The sequence below is a fragment of the Hevea brasiliensis genome, chromosome 6 (genome assembly GCF_030052815.1).
Source record: "Hevea brasiliensis isolate MT/VB/25A 57/8 chromosome 6, ASM3005281v1, whole genome shotgun sequence".
Lineage (NCBI taxonomy): Eukaryota > Viridiplantae > Streptophyta > Magnoliopsida > Malpighiales > Euphorbiaceae > Hevea > Hevea brasiliensis.
In genome coordinates, this window is record NC_079498.1 from 22435 (window position 1) to 42904 (window position 20470).

The 20470-nt window shown below is 32.0% G+C and overlaps 2 protein-coding genes and 1 pseudogene across 8 annotated transcripts; 2 read left to right on the plus strand and 1 right to left on the minus strand.

Moving 5' to 3' along the window:
* Window positions 1-3977: 3977 nt before the first annotated feature.
* LOC110660585 (uncharacterized) lies at window positions 3978-7495 on the minus strand. Its single transcript, XM_021818931.2, has 4 exons — window positions 7198-7495; window positions 5787-6043; window positions 4905-5368; window positions 3978-4393 (listed from the first exon to the last, which is right to left on the minus strand). The coding sequence occupies exons 1-4, from the start codon at window positions 7317-7319 to the stop codon at window positions 4103-4105; spliced, it is 1134 nt and encodes a 377-aa protein (XP_021674623.2). The 5' UTR covers window positions 7320-7495; the 3' UTR covers window positions 3978-4102.
* Window positions 7496-13242: 5747 nt separating this feature from the next.
* LOC110660584 (serine/threonine-protein kinase Nek5) lies at window positions 13243-16955 on the plus strand. Of its 7 annotated transcripts, none has more exons than XR_009149324.1 (8): window positions 13243-13600; window positions 13698-13833; window positions 13921-13987; window positions 14111-14176; window positions 14597-14677; window positions 14764-15009; window positions 16309-16382; window positions 16930-16955. XR_009149324.1 is itself a non-coding variant. In XM_021818928.2 (8 exons), the coding sequence occupies exons 4-8, from the start codon at window positions 14111-14113 to the stop codon at window positions 16465-16467; spliced, it is 366 nt and encodes a 121-aa protein (XP_021674620.2). In that variant the 5' UTR covers window positions 13243-13600; window positions 13698-13833; window positions 13921-13987; the 3' UTR covers window positions 16468-16923. The 7 variants fall into 7 exon arrangements, 1 of the variants encoding a protein (XP_021674620.2); XR_009149323.1 differs by lacking the exon at window positions 16930-16955 and having other exon boundaries at window positions 14764-14806; window positions 14923-15009; XM_021818928.2 differs by lacking the exon at window positions 16930-16955 and having other exon boundaries at window positions 14764-14806; window positions 14923-14939; window positions 16309-16923.
* Window positions 16956-17010: 55 nt separating this feature from the next.
* On the plus strand, window positions 17011-19396 carry LOC110660575 (serine/threonine-protein kinase Nek5-like; annotated as a pseudogene).
* Window positions 19397-20470: the final 1074 nt, after the last annotated feature.

Consider the following 20470-nt stretch of genomic DNA (forward strand, 5'->3'; position numbering starts at 1 on the left):
GAAACAAACAATGCGAAAATGAATCTGATGAGGAAAAGAGATGATGGTGTAGAGTAAAATTAAAACTAAAAATTTAAAATAAATTGACGGTTCTTTTTACTTTCCTATTTTATTTTATTTTTATTTTTATTTTTTTAAAAAATTTTATTTTAAGTCTGGGCAAAATATAGTGTCTAAAACCACATGTGTGCTCCACAAAATGTGCAACTACCTAAAATAGAGATAATGAGAATGAGAGTCACTGCCAGAGAAATAAACAACTCGTTTAATGAGAGAATAATGGATGAAAACATTAATTATGAGTGTACAAGTAAGGGACAAGTGACTGAGAAATGAAGGATTAGACGAATGACCAAGAAGGAGAGAGGTATAAAAATTAGGGATATGGAAAGAGAACGTGAGAGCAAGAGAAAGGGGTGATAGGTAGCGAGAGTGAGAGAGGGAGAGTGAATTAGGGGTGAAAGAGGGTGAAGAAATTAGGAATTTAGAGCAGAGAAAGGGGGAGAAGAAATTCAATTTCGCGATATTTAAACGAATTTAGAACGGACATTTAAATCTTTTTAAACTCAGGCGAGCTTCCAAAGAACTTAGGAACTGATAACATATCCATTTCAAATACAGAAATGAGCAGTGCATCCATTTTTATAGCTGCATGCATGCGTAAGGAACAACAGAAATAAACAGGTAATTCGTTTCTATATATCGAAAAGGAAACAACTTCCGTTTCTATACCTTTCTGAATTTAAAGCCCAAATCACTTATTTATAGAAACAGAAGCACATCCATTTCAAAAATAGAAACGGGTTAAGCCTTCGTTTCAAAAATATAAAACAACTATAATAAACATTTTATGAAACTTTCTTAGACTTGGAACAGACAGCTTTCTATTTTTAATTTAGAGAAGGAATACTTGTCAGTTTCTAAAGTGAGTTTCTAAACCATTGCAACACTTAGCACCATTAATATGCGCCATATTTGGAAATTAATATATGTCTGTTTTAGAATTCCATTACTAATCCATTTCCATTCCGCTTCTAAAGTCTTTGACCAAACTATATGCCAATCCGTTTGAAGATAGAAATGGTTCTATATTTCATTTTCTATTCGGTAGGTTCTTGTAGTGTCTCTAATTAATTATAGAATTATATATATTATTATATAATATTTATTTTATTTTATTTTATTTTTTATTTTCTTATTATATACTATCATAAGAGTAATTTTGTTAGGAAGCAAACACTTTATGCTCTACCAATTTCCATGAAGAATGTTTCATAAATAACTACCTCGAATTCTATTAGATAAGTAGATAACTCATGTAAATTTGCTCAATTCAACCTAAAAATAAATTCTTTTAAAATTAAAATGCTTATTTAACATGGTTATCTTTCTCAATACCTAAACCTAAGTTTCAATTAAAACATTTTAAAATTATCTTCTGTTTGTTTTATATTATATATCATGTAAATATATCCAACTTCTGAGCAACACCGGCAACTTGAATTGGATTGACTTGACCCTGTTTTTAATTCTATTTCTGATGACTTGGTTATTTCTACAACAGAAACATGCTAGTCAACTTCTTCTAAGACTAATCCAGCACCCTACTTCTTAGGCTTTTTTTTTTAACAGGGTACCTCTTTTGCTTCAATTTGCAATGTGATTGTGTAAAATAGGTTGCTAAATGTATATTAATAACAACATGTCAAAGTTTTGACACATAGCAAGTTTTTAGCTTTTCTTTAAGTGATTTATTAAATTTTTAAAAATGATTATATGATTCTGATTTAACATGAATTATATACATTAACTGATTAGGTAACATATGAACTGCCTGGTTTTATTTTGGACATATGAAGCTATTTGGAGTGAAAGGAGGGATATGTGGCAGGCAATATCGTCATCACTGTCACATCTCTACTGGATATATCATTAGATATAGATTTGGTTAAGAAGCTGGAGGCTTGTTGTTCCAGCACCCATTTATAAATACCATCCCTTGATTCTATTCCAATCACCAAAATATGCTGTGACCCACAAATAGTCATACTTGACTTGACACTGCGCTTTCAAATTTCAACTCAACCATCTCCTCGCCTGAAACACAGCTATTTTCCTATATTTTTCACCATTATATATATATATATATATATATATATATATATCACCAATCAATACAAAGTTAATTTGTTATAAAAATGGGAGATAGCAGGAAATATATACATACATGACACTTCATTTATAATACCATAACCATACAAAGATAGATTAGTTTCCCTCCCAGAAGAAACAAGGGAAATTAAAACAAAAGGTCTTTCCTGAGGGCTAAACAAACTGCATTTCTCTAGGTACATATAATAGATCTCCATGCATGGTTAGCTAAACTATATATATTTGGAGGTAGGTTTTGCTTGGGACAGTATTCATGGAGTTCTTGGCTTCTTGGGGGTACCACCATTATGGTGCAAAGGGTCTGGTCCAGAGGGAACCGTCCTTAACTCTCCAATCACCAACTTCTTGCCACTTACAGTGTTTGGTTCATGCATGCCTCCCTTGGAGACAAATAATATCTGCATGCGTGAAATTGAAAAGCTAATGAGACACAGGAAATACCCCATAACAAATAAGACAGCGCGCAAATTAACCTTTCTGCTTTGAATATGCAGAGGAGATGTTGGTCTTGGATAAAAGCTCCTCTGGCCTGCATGGCAACCTGTCAAAACAAATAAGAAGCTCGTGCATTAATAAACACATCCCATTTTGTCCTCTTGCTATGTGGATGGTGCGCTCGTGATGAGTGCATGAGCTAGTGAGTGAGAGGGAGAATTAGAGTACAGACCAGAAGCTTGTTCCATGGCCACCACCAAGAGTGTAAACATGAGAGCATAGAACTTGGTTTTGAATGCCATATCAATTGAGAAGCAGCAACACAACATGAAAAGGACAGAGGAGAGACCCCATTTATTGAGCTCCCAAGCACAAGCTTTTCAAATTGAAAAGTCATCCAAATGATTGCTCAAGCAGCCAATTTTGGAGAAATCATTAGAGGTTCTCTCTTCCTGAGATCCGCTAAATCCATGATGGCCCACTCACCTGACGGCGCCGTCTTACTCTTGGTGACTGACCTGACAGTCACTGTGCCAACCCAATCAGCATATCTTAAGTATGGCGTCATGCCGATGCCTAACGTCAAATGCTAGCCGTACGATCATAAGTTCTCACACATGCAGTTTCCGTTATCCTTATGACGTCACCTTCTATACTGGGATGCTTTCGTCCGGCGAGCAGACCATGTTGAAGAAATATATCCCTAACAACGTAGTTTAATAATCCGTCTATGTTTACTAAAGTGCTGCAATTCTTTTCACTATGAGAAAATTTACATTATTAATGTTACTTTTATATATATTCTTAAAATATATTCAATAATGTCATTATCCCATAATATAAAATATGGCCTTTTTATGTCAAAAAAATACTATATTGTACTGTCGCGGCTCGCACCTGGTACAAGTTTAACTCAATAGACCAGACCACGTACAAGTTTCTAGTGTAAAGTCGATGATGGAGGAGGAGAAATTATGTGAAAGATTTTGGTCACAGCACATAAGAGGCAGGGAGGAGGATAATAATATACGTATGTATAATTATTTCCGTCAAAAATCAATGGACTGATTGATTTTGATGGGGTCTTGCCTCTGGAATCCTTTCCTTGAGAATTTTACTGGGATTAAGAAAGCAGAAGAAGATGCCGTCTGCAGTAACCTGCCTTTTCTTACATTGGCCAAGAATTTCTTTAATGGCTGGCTTGGTTGCTGCATCATCGAATCGCAAACAACGATCACTTTGAGTTTGAGTTATATATACTAAAGATAAAGAGAAGAATATTTACTCTTATAAGGGCTTTTTTTTATTCCTTTGAATTAAATTCGCAACTTATCAATCATTGAACGATTTTATCACCAAATTGAATTAAATTTGTTAGTAATTTTTTCTAAATTTTTATTATTATAAATAGCATTCTACGAAGAAATGAATTTAATAGAAAATTCAAATTCAAGTGGCTGGCTAGCTATGCCCAATTTCTACATTCTTGATCAGTTCAGTCATCCAATTCATGCAACTTTAGGTTCCAGCCTTCTAAGCCCCTTTGCTTCCTTGTTTTCCCCACAAACAAGTCTCTAGATTTTATCATGCCAGGAACAAGGCCAATGATGGTAGTGAACGGAAATTGAGCAAGAGCATCTCTTCTCCCCAGTGAAACAATTGCTGTTACTTTACCACCTGGCTTGTACGCGGCCATTTTGCTTTCTTTTCCTCCAGCCATCAATAACCTCAAGTTCTTAGCAGCCACTACAGCATGTTTCTGTGCCAAATACCCTTGTTTGATTTCCTGTTATATCATATGGTATCTCATTAAAACCCGCACATAAATGATTAGTTTGATTATCAACTACTTTTAGATTCTTGATGAGACAAGATTTTTTTACCCTGTTAATGAACTTTAATTTAAACATATAAAACATTAAACATTTACCATATGCAGAAAGCTAATTTGTTTTTATAGAAGAGTTACAAGCACCCTTTAGCTTGAGGAACTGAGACAGCTTTCTTTAGTATGTGCACCTGTTTTGTTTATGATGATTAATCTTAATACTATCATCAAACAGATTACAGTAAATATTATGGGCCTTGGCTCGAGCAAATCATATCCAAATTTGATCAAATAAATGGGTAAGGAAAATTTATCTAATACTCTGTTTTTAACTTGAACATAATTAGCCACCTTCTTTAATTGAGCCCCTATCAATAACAGCAGAAATCATGAATCATGGAAAAGTAAGGATCCTGGCAAAATCAATCCAAAATTAAAAAATGATTTTAAAATTGAGTCTAGAACTTACTGGAATATTAGTAATATCTCCAATTGCAAAAATATTTTTTCGACCCTTGACTCGTAAGTACTCATCAACCACCAAGCTTCCACGAACATCCAAGTGGTTCTTCAAGACAGTATCCTTAAGCCATGCTGAGGCAAGTGGCTTCCCTGTACATAGGAAATGGCAATCTGCTTTGATAGTTTCTCCAGCTGAAGAATGATATGTTTTGCTACCATTTTCATCCAATTCTGGAATAGAATTTAAATCAACCCTTCGCTCCAATTTCACATCAACATTCTTTGATCTCAACCATTTTAGAGTCTTATCAGCAGCTTTTGGTCCAATAAATTCCATCAACCTCGATCCGTTATGCACTAGAGTAACCTTCTTTTCTGGGAAATCAGCAGCAATTTCTCCTGCAAGTTCAACACCAGTGGGACCTCCTCCAACAATCAAAATGGAATGAGCAGACTTAATCTTTTCATTTTCTGACAGTGCAAATATAACAGAATTAACTTTAGCAGAAATTAATAAACACACACAGACACACACACACAGCTGGAACAAATTCTTCAAGCATAACATGACCAAATTCTACTTGAAAGAATCCATACAAATATTATTTCATTGAAAACTCAATTAATCACAAAAATATGAGAATTTTTCTACTAAAAACATGATTCTTCTTTTCTTTTTCTTGTTCCCCCAAACTAAAATCCAATAGAGGCTTGTATAGTAAGACAGAGATGTGCAATTAAACCTGTGCCAATTATGCACTAATAGCAGCTTTAAGGAATCCTGTTTCTTGCCATCAATGTACTATACCCAAGCAAATGACAGGGGCCATGAATAATAATTAGATTTGCAATTGGAGATGGAATTACTAGAGTTCCTGCATGCTTTTACCTGCTTGGTATTGAGCAAGTCTCGCTGTCCTAGTTTCTGGGACAGAATCTGCATGGCCAGTAGCAATGACAAGATAGTCATAGGGAATTATAAAACCCTCAGCAGTCAATACATTTGTGTCAGTTATGTCAATTGCATTAGATGTAAAAATACGGCCATTTGTGAAGTAATCTCTATGATTTATCACTGATCTCTCCCCAAATATTGGTTCCACCATTGCTCTCAAACTCGCCCATGTGATCTCAAAGTATTCCTTCCTGGATTCAATTTTAAATTCATTTAGAGCAACTGACGATAACAACTTGATGAAAAGAAAATTCTCCAAGGGCCTCTTTAGAAATAAATAAATATATCCCATAACATTTTATAGAATTCATTAGCAAATCTTAACATCTATACTTTTTAATTCTATAAAAATAAGTTTTACTTGAGCCAAATTCTATCAAAAATTTGTAAAATATGGAAATGAATTCAGAGCATAGAGTTTTGAAATTTGCAAAATAGTTCTGTTATTTAAATACAGTCTGTATTAAAATATAAGATACCCAGAATGAATCCTAATCCCCTAGTTTGGAATGTAGATTTTACAAGAATTCATTGATTTCTTTTTAGTTAATTCTCATGTTTGGAATTAAAGAATTCAATTATTTTTAACTTAACAAAATATTTCATTTTAAAAGAAATAGAAATCAAGCATGATTTTGTGAGAATTCAATTCTTGCAAATGAATTACTCCAAAGGAAGCCAATATGAAACTCATTTGCCAATGAAATGGTCAATATTTATTTGGTTCCAATTTCCAAACACAATGTAAGGTGCCCTTTCTGGTTTATTTATCTACCCCTATTGTATTCTCCACCATCTCAGTACACAGGAAAAACAGGAGAGAGGAAGATTACTACTTGAACCCAATGTTACTAGATTTGTTATACCTCTACAGTAATGACCCTTAAAACCATTCTTGCAATTCGCTGAACTAGTGAGTTCCACTTGTACTCTCTTTTTTTCTTTTTCTTTTTATTATTATTATTATTATTATTATTATTATTATTATTATTATTATTATTATTTTAACTTTTTTTAGCTTTGGCTTTTTGGTCAACAACAAGACGATGAAGCTATCAAATTAGAATCGAGTAACAAGTTTGCTCCAAGACAATACTTTTAAGAGTAATGAATTAAAACAGCATTTCCCAGAAATTATTTAACAGATTTCCATCGTTGATTAGGTAAGTTTAAAAATCTTTTAGCAGCTCTGATTGACATAAAGCATTATATATGCACATAAAAAAAAATGTAACCCTCTGATTTGCCAACAATAAAAACATAAGATGATGGTTCAAATTTGCATATACAACAACACGAGAGCATGATATAGCAAAGATCAAGGAGAAAATCAAGAAATGCGTACGGATCAATGAGGGTGACATCAGCATCGAATTGAAGGGATTTGGCAAGCAAGGAACCTGCAATACCCCCTCCTATCACCACCAATCTCCTGCTCTCTCCTCCCGATTCGTTCTGCCAGTTCATTTTGTGATTAAATTCTGCAAGGAAGAATGAATTTTCGTGCTTTGTTGTTTTAGATAGAGACGGGGTTGACGAAGAAAAGCAGAAAGATCAACTGCAATGTCGAGTGTCCAATTTGCCTGTTTGCCAGTGGGAGAATGGAAAGACCTAGAATATTTGACCAAGGCCTTTTCCGCTCCAGCTATGACTATAACTGCTGTATTTGTTATAGTTAAAAAATGGAAAAATTATTATTTAATTTATATATTTTAAAAAATATATTATTTAACTTTTTATTTTTAATTAATTAAATTATTTATTCTATGTAATTTATTTTATTAATTAATAAATTTTAATATCAATTAAATTAATATTTAATCATTTTATTCTAATAAAATAAATTAATTAATCTCTATAATTTAAAAAATACATTAGTTAGTCTTAAATTAATAATTATTTATTTATTTATATAATATTTAATATAATAAAAACAAAATATATGGTATATATATTTTAAAACTCTATTTAGATAGGGGAAAGAAAATAAGAAAAAAAAATAATTTTAATAAGACTTTTTTTTTTCTGTTTGGATAAAGGTGAGAAAATAATAGAGAAAAGAAAATTTTGATTTATTTTCACTTGTACGAGAGAAAATAAGAATTCAAAAAAGGCAAATGGAATGTTACATATGAAATAATTGCCCTCTTGTTTCTAGTCACCCTTTTTCTATTTAAAGAAGGCAAATGAAACCTTTTATCAAACATTCGTTCTCATCTACCACTAAAAACGATTCAAGATCTTTCCTTGGGTGTTGATTTGCCTTCGCTATAAATTGTTACTTTAATAGAAAAGAGAAGATTCCAAAGATAATCGGAGAACAACTAGTGCCTACCAAAGCTTTTTACTTCCGTTGCTGGTCATTAGCACTCCATTGTTTCCAAACCCGTACTTTCCGTCCCTTGTGGTCACTTGAGAAGCCTCTAGTTGTTTTCACTACAAAAGAGCACTACATTCCCTTTAAAAATCGAGTAATGACCTAACACAACCACTCACTCTCTTAGTTGCTGTAATTGAGTAAAACTCACACCGAATTTTGACATTGAGTAGTTCTTATTTCATGCATGTGTGCTATTTTGTCTTTCTCATTTGCTTAATGACTATGAAGCATCTCGCTACATGAATTCTCAATAAATCCATTGCTAATTCGAGTATTAGATTTTGAATTCACAGAAAGCAGGACCCTTTTGGCTTGGATTTTTATACTTCCATTTTGAATTTTGTCTTTAGTTATTTATATCTGTTAATTTAACAACCAATGTTGATATAAATGCTCTTGATTTTCTCACTTGTTTGCGTTTTTACTTTATGTTAGATACATGTCCTTTTCTTTCTTTCTTTTTTCCTTCACATTGAATTTTTTTTATTGTTTGACATCTGTTTAGTTATGAGAAAATGAGTTGGAAAGATTGATAAATAGTGCACTTAGATTTTTCATATAAAAAATTCTCAACTTTTATTAAATTTGACATTAATTTATTAAAAATGTAAGAGTTAAACCACTCCCACTCAGGTAATTATTATGATACGTGTTTCAAAAGTTGCTTGCTTGCTTGAATTTCTTCTGTTTTGATTCTCATATTTAGTAAGGATCAGATGGAGATAATGTATTTTAGCTTAGTTTTCAAATTATAGGTGATTTATAGTGCAAGTTTTTCCATTAAAAAGTAGAAGAATGTTTAAACTTCTAGCAATGTTTTCTAAATACAGATCAGAAAATGGTGCTTAGTTTCAAGGGGTTTTTACCTTGTTGGCATTAACTACATTTTCTAATTTTTCTTATGAAATGGATGTAGTTCTTACCAATTGCCTAGCTAACTTCTATTATTATCATTATTATTATTGTTATTATTATTATTATTTATGCTATTGGTTGAGATTGCTAATGTAAATTATATTTGCTTCTCTGTTTCTTTAGAGGTCACGTTCTCATATAAATGTTGACAACATTAACATTTTCACGACTCCAAGAAAACTCATTCACTCTCTTCAGGACTCCAATGATGTGGATTCAAACTTATCTAGGAAACTATAAGTAAAATATTTAGAAGTCTATGTTCCAACAAATTTGATTATAGTTCAAATATGAAGTTCAATAGAAATGGCTTTCAGCATAATGTGGGATATGAGGTTGAAGATAATAGAAATTCATATGCTGGTGAAGAGCGATTCCAAGGCACTTCTGAGTTATGAGTTAGTGTCTTCAATAGTTGATGTTCTAGTTGATAGCCATATGTGTCTCCCAAAGTGGTTAATGCAAATGTGGGTGTTGTTGAATGTTGAGTCTTGGAAATGATTGTCAAAATTGTTGAACGGAAGACCCAGAGAGAGAGGGAGGGAAATGGGAAAGCAAAGACAAAATTTTGGTTCATTTAAATGCTTTCCTTTATTATCACGTATCTGCTATATTACTATTATTTACTAGTCAATATAATCATTTGTAGTACATCTTCATTTCTTCTTTCTTGGTTTGGCTTTCCACTTCCTCTCTCTCTTTATTTATCTTTACTAGCGAGAATTTAAAGCAGACAAAATGCCCACTTAATTTAACATTAAAGAAACAGATATGATCATATTTAGTAGATGAAAAGGCCAAGTTACTATAGTTGCCCTTTAAAAGGGTTCAGGTTATGTTGTTCTTCAAATTCAACCGGTGGTTCAGGTACTTGAAACTATTTATATCCCGCTATCTTGCTACTTGTCTCTGTTTTTAGGATGGTTTGTCATTCTAAAGGCTATCGGAGGAATTCTTATAGGTTGATGCTCTTATTGCAAGTTAGAAAGTTCAATATCTTGTTGCATGTTGTATCAAAATCTTTTCGTAGTGTGTTAGATCATCGTTTCCTACCTTTTTTGTACAATATTAAGACAGTTGTTCCCACAAGTAGTTGGACATTCAATATGCTTTATATAGAAAATTTATATCTGATCAATGAAACATCAACAAAATGGATGGTTCTTTATAATGAAATTTGGTAAAGCCTATTGATAAATAAGGATAAAATGATAATTTCAATTACTTTATTTCTTCTCCTCTTTAACGAAACAAGGGAAAATAAGTTTATTTTTCTTCCATTGTTTTTTATTTTTCACTTATTCAAACATAAGAAAGGAAAATAAAGAATATTTTCCTTCCCTCGCATAAATTATCCAAACAGAGCATAAGAGAAGCAAAATGTCAAACATCAAGAGTGGTCTAAGAGTTTTTTGGGTGCCAGAATATACCAGGGAACGAGTTTCAGACTATCTCGTCAATTTATATATATATATAGTAAATAATCAGACCAATTGATTTTATAAGTAATCCCATGGCAAGTTTAAATTCGACTAGGTTGACCAGTTCATTGATTATTTAAATAGTTCATTCCAATTCAGGGTGAGTAAATAAAATTAGGATTTTAAGAGTAAATCGGACTGAATCAAACTCTAGTTTTCAATAATTCGTTTTGATTGGCTAGTCAAGATCGGTTTTTAAAATTATTATTGTAATTTTTGAATTGTTTATTATATTTTTTAATTAATAAAAACAATTTTTTAGTATAAAATTTTAATTAAAAATAAATATATTTTATATTTTATATAATAAGTAAAAATATTTAAATGTAAATTTTAAATTAAAGGACTATTTTATTAATTAAATAAAATTTCAGGGACTATATTATAATTTATCATTAATTTTCTCAAATTTAATTTAGTCTATTTGGCTACAGTTTAGATACATAAAATTAAAAATATTAGCTATAATTGTAATTATACCTAAAGTTTTGGAATTTTTATTCAATTGACTAAAAAAATATAAATTCAAATTCTTTTCTCTGCGAAACAAAATTTTCATTTTCATCATGCATTTCAAAATATTAATTTTTTTTAAATACATAAGTCAACTAATGAATTTTATTAAAATAAAAAAACTAACTAGTAATACTTTTATAATACAATAAGCAATTAATTAGTTTTATTAAAATAAAAATATTAAATAATTCTTTATCAATATTAAGTTTCATTGGTTAATATAAAATCTAAAAGACTAAAAAATTTAATGAAAATAAAATATGCAATGATTCTAAAAATAACTAATCTAACATTTAATATTTTTTGAAATAATTTAATATTTAATATTATACCTTGAATTTATCTTAATTGCATTAATAAAAATTAGAAAGAAAAATATATAAAATAAAAAAGTTCAAAAATCTATAAAAATAAAAAATTACTTATAGGTAGAGACTCTTATAAACATGCAAAATTTTCTTATAAAAAATTCGAAATTAAAAAAAAAAAAAGGAAAAAGAAAAGTTAGCTTACGTAGATACAAAGTAATTGAATTGATTTTGAATGACATGTACGAGTACACAAAACTTGTACTAACTATTATGATATTAATTTAATTATATCCATATTAATTTTTGTGGACTTTTTACTCTCACTATTACATTAGTTCTATTAAAAAAAATTTTACATTAGTTCTTAAATAATGTATATTTTATTTTATTGTAGTAGATTTTATTAATAATATAAAATCTAATATTTCATTAATTATTTTTTAAAATTTTTATTAATTTTTCTAAATATTTATAAAAAAATATTAAATAAATATAATAGATTATATATGATATCGTAACTTTACTGTTTTATTAATATTTAATTGTTAAAGCTTATTTAATTTTAATAGTTATTTTTTTAATATCATATTATTATGCCATATAATTGAGATTCTCAAATACACATAATATAGATACATAGGCAAAGTCAAAAAATTATTTTTAAGAGAGTCAATATTATTAATTTAATACATTATTTAATTATACTTATTCTCTATATTGTTTTTATTCCTTATATATTTTGAAAGTTTAATATTATTTATTTAAAAATATAATAATAGAATATAATTAAATTAAAATAAATTAATTTTTTTCTATTTAACTCCCTCCACCCCTATATATATATATATATATAAAAGGACTTAATAATTAATGCAATACTTTTACGTCTACTATTTTTATCTTTCAATAAAATATATTTTTATTATAAAATTATATAATAATTAAAATTATAATTTTATAACTTATTTTAATTGAATTAATCAAATCAAGTATAATCAAAACTTTTTAAATTAATAATTTAAATTGAATTTAAAAAATTCAATTAAATCGATTCAGCTCAAAATTTTTTATTAAAACTAAAAACTGCCGCCACAGTGTTCACATGTAAGCTTCAATCTCACGGGGAAATAATAATAAGATAGAGCAAACTTCAATGGCAAAGGCGCGTCATTGCGCGATAATAATTATGAATTATTATTAAGAAAAAAATTAGTCTTCATATGAAAAAAAGAATAAGTTAAATAATAATTAAATATTAAATTAAATATTTTTATTTAAATTTATATATTCTTTTTAATTATATTTAAATTTATATATTTATTATATATTTTTTAATTAATTTTCTAAAAAATTTAATATTAATATCTAATCTCCTTTACGAGATTCAGCTCGCCAAGATTTGACACACCACTGCAAAGTCCCAACACGAAGAAAGGCCCAAAAAATGAGCTCTCAACCTTCAGAGAGCTTATAAGGCTTATTTGATGTTGTTGTTAAAATTATTATTAAAAAGGTTATTTTTAAAATATATTTATTAGAATGTTTTAAAAAATAATTATAAATTAAATTATAAATTTTAATTATAAAAATATTAAAATAATAAAATAATTATTTTTAAATTATTTTTTTAATAATATTTAAAATAATATTTTTATTAAAAAAATAATTTAAACTTTTTAAACTTAATGTGAAATAAGCACATAGTCTGTTGAAGCCAGCTGGTTGTGTCGGCGTAGAACCAAATCCCCCAATATGTCCTCTGGGTTGTACTCGAGAAGAGAGAGAGAGTTGGCTGCTTCACTTTATTGAATATTTGGCGCCTGGGTTTACTAGTAGAGTAACCAAATCCTGTGGTCACCTAAAAACATGACCTATACATGAATGTAGTTGAACAAAAAGACACTTTCTTTTTTAATTGAAACGCAAACGTCCTACTCCAAAAGAAGCGAATCAAAGATTGTTCTGGTGCTTTATTAACTGCTGAAAAACACAACAAAGCCAGGAACCAAATGATTCCATTTCAGGAAAGAAAAAAAAATCTCTAACTTGACTCCGTTGCTGGCGAAATAAGTCCATTTTAATAATCCAATTACTGGATCTATGAGGAGGAGGAGGATTTGTTGGACATTCAGAATGTTTACCAAGGTTGTGATGTGAGAAATTGTTTATGATTCCAATTTTAATTTAGAGCAATAATTTTCAGGATTATTTGTTAAGGGCATTGACATTTTTTATTGGTCAGAGAGAGTAAGTGATGGAATCTCGAATGGATCAGTATGAGATCATGGAGCAGATCGGTCGCGGTGCCTTCGGCGCCGCCATTCTTGTCCACCATAAGTCCAAGAAGAAGAAGCACCTCTCTCTTTCCGTCTCCATTCGTAAACAAAGGCATACATAAATATATAAAATTTTTGAATGAATTGTTTTGGTTTTGTATGATTTCATTTTTCTTTTTCAACTGTTAGGTATGTGTTGAAGAAGATCCGGCTTGCACGGCAAACTGAGCGATGCGGGAGATCTGCTCATCAAGAAGTAGGTCACTGTCTCACTGCTGATTTCACGTCTAATCTTCCATGTGCTTTTTCTTATGATTATTTAGCATTCGCCTTAATGTTGCTTTATTTAATGGAAACATTGCGAATTTATGTAATGTAGATGGTCTTTATTGCGCGAATTCAACAGCCTTGCATTGTAGAATTCAAAGAAGCATGGGTTGAGAAGGTACTGTTGGGAAAGATTGTAGTACTCCGCAGTTTTATCAAATTGGAGTTTTTCGTCGAGTTCTTATGTGTATTTGCAATTTTTTAGAAACTGAATGACCGTTTTCTATCTGTAATGTACGGTTGCTATGTTTGCATTGTCACTGGATACTGTGAAGGTGGAGATATGTGAGTTTCCAACAATTAGTGGAAATTTGGTTTGTAGGAGTTTAATGATTAACATAATGAATTCACATGGTTCTTTTATGAAATTGCTGACAGGGCTGAATTGATGAAAAAAATCAAAACCCCCCCCCCCCACCCCCCCCGCGGCGCCGCCAACCCTTTTTTTATTGTTATTTTTCTTCTCCATGTCCATATATTTGAATTTATTTTGGGTTTTGACTTACTGTAATGTTTATGATTCTTAAAAATGTATCAGAAACTTTGCATGTGGTTCACACAACTACTGCTAGCTGTTGAATATCTGCATGCCAATTTCGTTCTGCATCGTGACCTGAAAGTATGTGAATAAGTATCTAAACAAGTCCTTTGAATTTTAACGGTTATATTTGAAGATGTTAGACTGAATAAGTGCTCTCTTGGCAGTGTTCCAACATCTTTCTTACCAGAGATCAGGATGTTCGCCTTGGTGAGTTTCTTTTACTGACATTTAGTTATCATTTCCTTGGACTTTATTGCTCTATTAATTTTTTTTTTCTTGATCATATTTCGGGGATTTTGGACTTGCTAAAACTTTGAAAGCAGATGACTTGGCCTCCTTGGTATATGCTCTTTTATTGGATTGATTTTGTTTCAAATTTTTGTTATTGCCATTTGCCTGTTTTATGGAATGTAAGTTCTTGAGCTAGATTTCCTATTTTCTCCTTTGAGATATTTTTTCCCCTTGCATTTCTTTTTTGTCCACAACTGTGTAGAACTATAAGAAGCAGGATAATGCAGAAATATCTATTTTTGCATTTGAGACTCATTGCATGAAGATGAAATCCTTACATTATAGACTACGTAGATTTATAAGAAATGTAATATATTAAATGTGTATGTAACAATTCATCTTTATGGGAAGAGGTGGCCGTGCTTTATTTTTCTTGCTAATTGCATTTGAAGTTCATGTGGCCAAAGCTGAGTTCTTTGAATTTTTACTATAGCTATTCATGTCTAATCACTTCACTAAAAAGAAATGAGTGCATGACATATTTTTTCTGAAAATTTATTTCATTTTTTTTTTAGTGATAGAAATCTGATCAAGGGAATAAGCTCATTTCAAATGATTAATTGTTGACGAAGAAATAAAATTTTCAGATTATCTAGAAGACATATATGCCCAAAGACCAAATGTCTGATTTGAAACCATAAGGAATATCTGCAAGGAGTTCAGGACACATATAATTGGGAGTTCCAACCACCTGCGCATATGGTTACAAAACAACTTTTAGTCTCAAGATGGTGAAGCAATTAACAATCATCTCTTACGATAGGGAATTACTATATCATCGATTCCTTTGCAAAAATTGTGTTTAACTGCTGCTTCTTGTCTAAACAATTTGTTTATGTGTAGATCACCATATCTTTCCTGATGTTGCATAGAACACATTGTATTAAGTATTACTGGAGTCACTCATCAATTCTAGTTAGTATTAACATATAAATTGATACAGTAAATGGAATGTGACATTTTCTTTATTTTTAATGCTGTGCAACAGAATGACATTAGATTAAAATATGTAAGGGGTTCTTGGAGTTCAATCATTGCTTGAAATTTCCATGCATTCTCAACCATCATGATAACCTAATGGGATTTGCTTGCCTTTCATTTACAGAGTTTTTATGCACTGAAATAGTTTGCAAAGCCAGCTGAGTTTCTGTATATTTTAACAACACATGCAGGCATGTTCTATTGTCACTGCATAAAGTATTACTAAAAAAATTAGTGACTGCTATAGGTTCTGAACTCTTTTGCCTTTACAATGCACTCCAGAATTTAAAGTTCTTTAGAAATTAGAAGCATGCATGATCAGGGATTTAGTGTTAAGTATCTGTTTAAGGGTTTCTGTAACTTATTTTATATTTGATTTCATGAGTTGAGTTTTTCAACTTTCTCTCATTTACAAAATGCCTCTATATGTCTTTCAGGACATGGCAGGACTGATAAGCAAGATAAATCGTTCCTCAATTGGCCCTCTTCCTTCTTGCTACTCTCCACCCTTGTATGTATTTATGCACTGTTACAAAATTTACTGTTCTTATGTATTTGATAATATACAGTATCATGGATTATATCACCTTTCTTAATACTTTACCTGGAAGGTCATTGGGCATAATTGCTACTTGTAGCAATAGCGAAACCCTTGTGATGGTTGCAACAGAAATTAACAGGTTATAACTTATGATAAGGGCATATAACCTCCTATGTTTGATAGAAAAGCTTCTATAACTTTTATTGATGCAACTACAAAATCTTCAAATTGATTTCTATTTTTAATCATTTCGTGACTTACACTCATGTTTTTCATATTTCTTCGTTAGTGCAAGTGAAAAAAGATGGATTGCAGGCATTCTACAATATAAGACATTGATTAGCTTTAATTCTTAGTTTCTTGAATTAACCATCTGGATATGCAGTTTGATCCATGTGGATTGCTTAGACATCCACTAGGTTCTTTGTTGCTTCTATTGCTGGGTCTTATCCCTAATATTCATTATGATTATCATTGAATCACTGCATATAGTTATAGCTAATCTTTCTATGTGCAGAAAAACATTGATCAAAGGCATGTTGAGGAAGAACCCTGAGCATCGGCCTAGTTTAAGCATCCTTCTTAAATATCTATCTCAACTTCAGGAATTTGCTGGCAGGACTTTATCTTAAAAATCTGGATTTACTTTGTTCAGGCATCCGAGATTTTGAAGCATCGTTACTTGCAGCCTTATGTTGATCCCCCAACTACCTGTTCCCCTGAGAAGCCCATTTCTACCCATCATGATTCTCGGAAAACTATGGCTGAAAGCCAGAACAGTAATGGTTCTAGTAGCAATAAAGAGAGTTTGCTTTCAAGTGATAGAAATGTCCCAGTAATAGTCCCAAATTGTGAACATAAAGCTACTGATACAGATTTAGCTTCTATTGATGATGAAGATGGTGATGAGCAGCACATGCCAAGTGAAGAAGGAAATAGCCCCACCGAGTCTACTGTTAAAATGGATGAAAATAGGATGGTGAAACCTTATCATGATGAACATGGATCCAACATTGAATCAAAGCAACCAAAGACAATTAAAAGTATTATGATGGCCTTAAAAGAAGGAAAAACTAGAGAAAATGGTTCCCCAATGAGAGGCAACTGTATAAAGGTCAGAAGTTCTCAAAGAAGTAACACTGAAGCATCTCCCAAAGTTCTCAAACCCACCCAATGTGCTTGCTCCTGGTTTGAAGTCTAATGCAGATGCACTAATTGTTTCCCCATCAAAGGTTGCTTTTGATTCCATGAAACAGAGTCAGGGATCACATTTTTTGAAGCACCAGGTATGATCAGAATCCATTATTGTTCTCTCTTTGTTTGATACTCATATGAAATTGGTCACTTACATTGCCAGTGTAACTTTACAGTTACCAATAATTGACTCTATACCAAAGACTAAATGTAGACATGATGGTATTCCTCCATCTGGTGTGTTAAAGCATGTTGATGATGAACTCCCTGTAAAGCAAAGACAAGAAACTCCTCCTTCCAATCTCGTTAGGCATTGTCCATTTCCTGGGCGGATGAGGCAAGTGGGAACCGGTGTTCCAAATGGCATCACCAACATCATGAAGTTAAGTCCAACCGAGATGACCCAAGAACCTGAAAATACTCATTATCAAGTGCCTGATGGTCCTCTGTTACATTATTCAAAGGAGGTTAGAGAAGAGTCTCAAAATGCTGTTGTTGGAGCTTCCAGAGGAATGCAAACAAATAGCAGTAATTTTGTCTCATCTTCAGTGTCAGTTCAAGCATTTGAGCTTTGTGATGATGCAACAACTCCATTTGTTGACTTGACAGAACAGACACTTCCTAATTGTCAGCTAGTTACTTGTACTAAACACTTAGAATTACATCCACCCAATTGCTCACTTTCTTCCCTTTTGCATTTCAAGTCATCTGAAAATTTGTATGGGGGAAACTATGGACGTGATCATTAATCTGTAGCTCACTCATCCAAAGCCTCCGATTCTGAGGTGGTCCTTGATCCTCAGAAGAATACTGTTGCTGGTGATGTAAAAGTGAGTTCAAGTGCCGCTCTGGATCCATCAGTACCAAGTTCTGAAGAAATTTCAATTTGTGAAAATAATACCCTTACAACTTGGCCTACTAGTAGGCCTCATACGGTGCCCCAATCAAATGTTACATCTACTTCTAGTGGTAATGACAAGTTCACTGTAAGAGAACTTCTATCATCAGCTCCCGAAACTGATCCTTCGGTAGTCTCAGCGATATCTACTAGCCAAAAGAATTTTCAGCCGGAGAAAGGAACCAATTTGCAAAACCCTATGACCGGGAAGCCTGGTGCTGGCCATCTTCCTCCTGCTTTTGATGACATTATACACGTTATACGGCACGGTAGTTTTCGTGTTCAAAATGTGGATGTTGGAAAGCTATTAAATTTTGTAAGAGATGAATTTGTAATAGATGAATTGGAGGCGATAAACATGACTACACCTGTGACTGGTAAATCATCAAGTTGCTCCGAAACTATGAGTATGAAATCAAATATCTCAGGTCATTCTGGCACTAAGGAAATGGATAATAAAAATGTGGTTCCTTCAGTTCCAAAATCAGGTACTTCTTAGCCAACAAAAACCAACTATCTCATTACAGAAGAGGAAGCACCAGCAAAGGAAACTTCAGATGATAAGTCTTTTCGGCAGAAGGCAGAAGCACTTGAAGGGCTTCTAGTATTGTCCGCTGAGTTGCTGTAGCAAAACAGATTGGAAGAGCTTCTTGTAGTTTTGAAACCTTTTGGGAAAGACAAGGTTTCCCAAAGGGAGACAGCTATCTGGTTAGCAAAGAGTCTTAAAGGAATGATGATTGAAGACATTGGACGGAGCTCATGAATCATGATATCCATGGTAAGCAAGCTCTTGTTATATGTGTATCGATATGTCGAATAATTTTAGCTTTTTAATAATTTTTCCACCTCTAAGTTCCATTGAATATTAAAAAGAACAAAGAGGCCTTGAATTCTTCTTCTTCCTTTTTGTTTTTTTGTAATTCTTTCTTGTGCACTTCGTTTTCGTACATAGTGACCATACGCATTATTTGTTTCCTGGCAAAATGCATGAATAGGCTGTGTTAATCGATGAATATGGGGTTTAGGTGCAATCACTATATAGGCATCATTATAGTTAATCTTGGTCTTGGCGGATCAAATTAAATGGAATTGGCTTCCTAATAAAATGGCAAATGCTTAGATAATTTGTGGAAACAAATAGATAACTAATAATATGGAATTCATCTTATTTTTATAAACATATTGAAACAAATTACCTTGTTGGCCCTCTACCGGGCTGTGATCAGCATGGAACCAGGCAAAAGTTACACCTTTTTAAATTTGGTGTGGGATCATACCAGATCTCACGAGTAAAGGATTTTGTTTTGATGTGTTCGTGTTAATATGTTTAATCTTTTAGGATTTTATTATTTATGTGACGACAACTCTTAGCAGCAAAGGAAAATTGCACAGTTTCGACACTAGAGTGACATGGCTGCATGCCAGAACTAGGAAGCCTGACAGTAAGGACGTCGGGATGCTTGCTAGGAATTTTCATCGTCTCTTTGGGAGAAAAATGCGCGTCTCCTAGGATTAAGGGTCATCTCTCCCCGCAACTTTGTGTACCCTGACAACCTTCCAATTTCTAGTTCTTATACTTACGGACTACAGACTCCATCCGAAACACTACAAATAAATTCCACAGCCTCTCGGCCTAATCAATCATGGAGTTTCCATGGTTGTGTTCCCCGTTTGATGCCGTTACTGGTTATGTCATTTCTTACGTTGAGCTTTGTTAGCGTTATCGCACGGCTTGTCATTGATCCCGCATGATCCCACTTTCAGACAACTACCTCAGTCCCTCTCCATATCCAATAATGCGCTCTGATACATAATTTATTGCAAATTATTGTTATAAATAACTTCTATGTTAGATAATATAGAGAGAAAGAATTCCTATATTGTTAAAATATAAAGGAACGCAAATTATTGTTATAAATAACTTGTATGTTAGACAATATAGAGAGAAAGAATTCCTATATTGTTA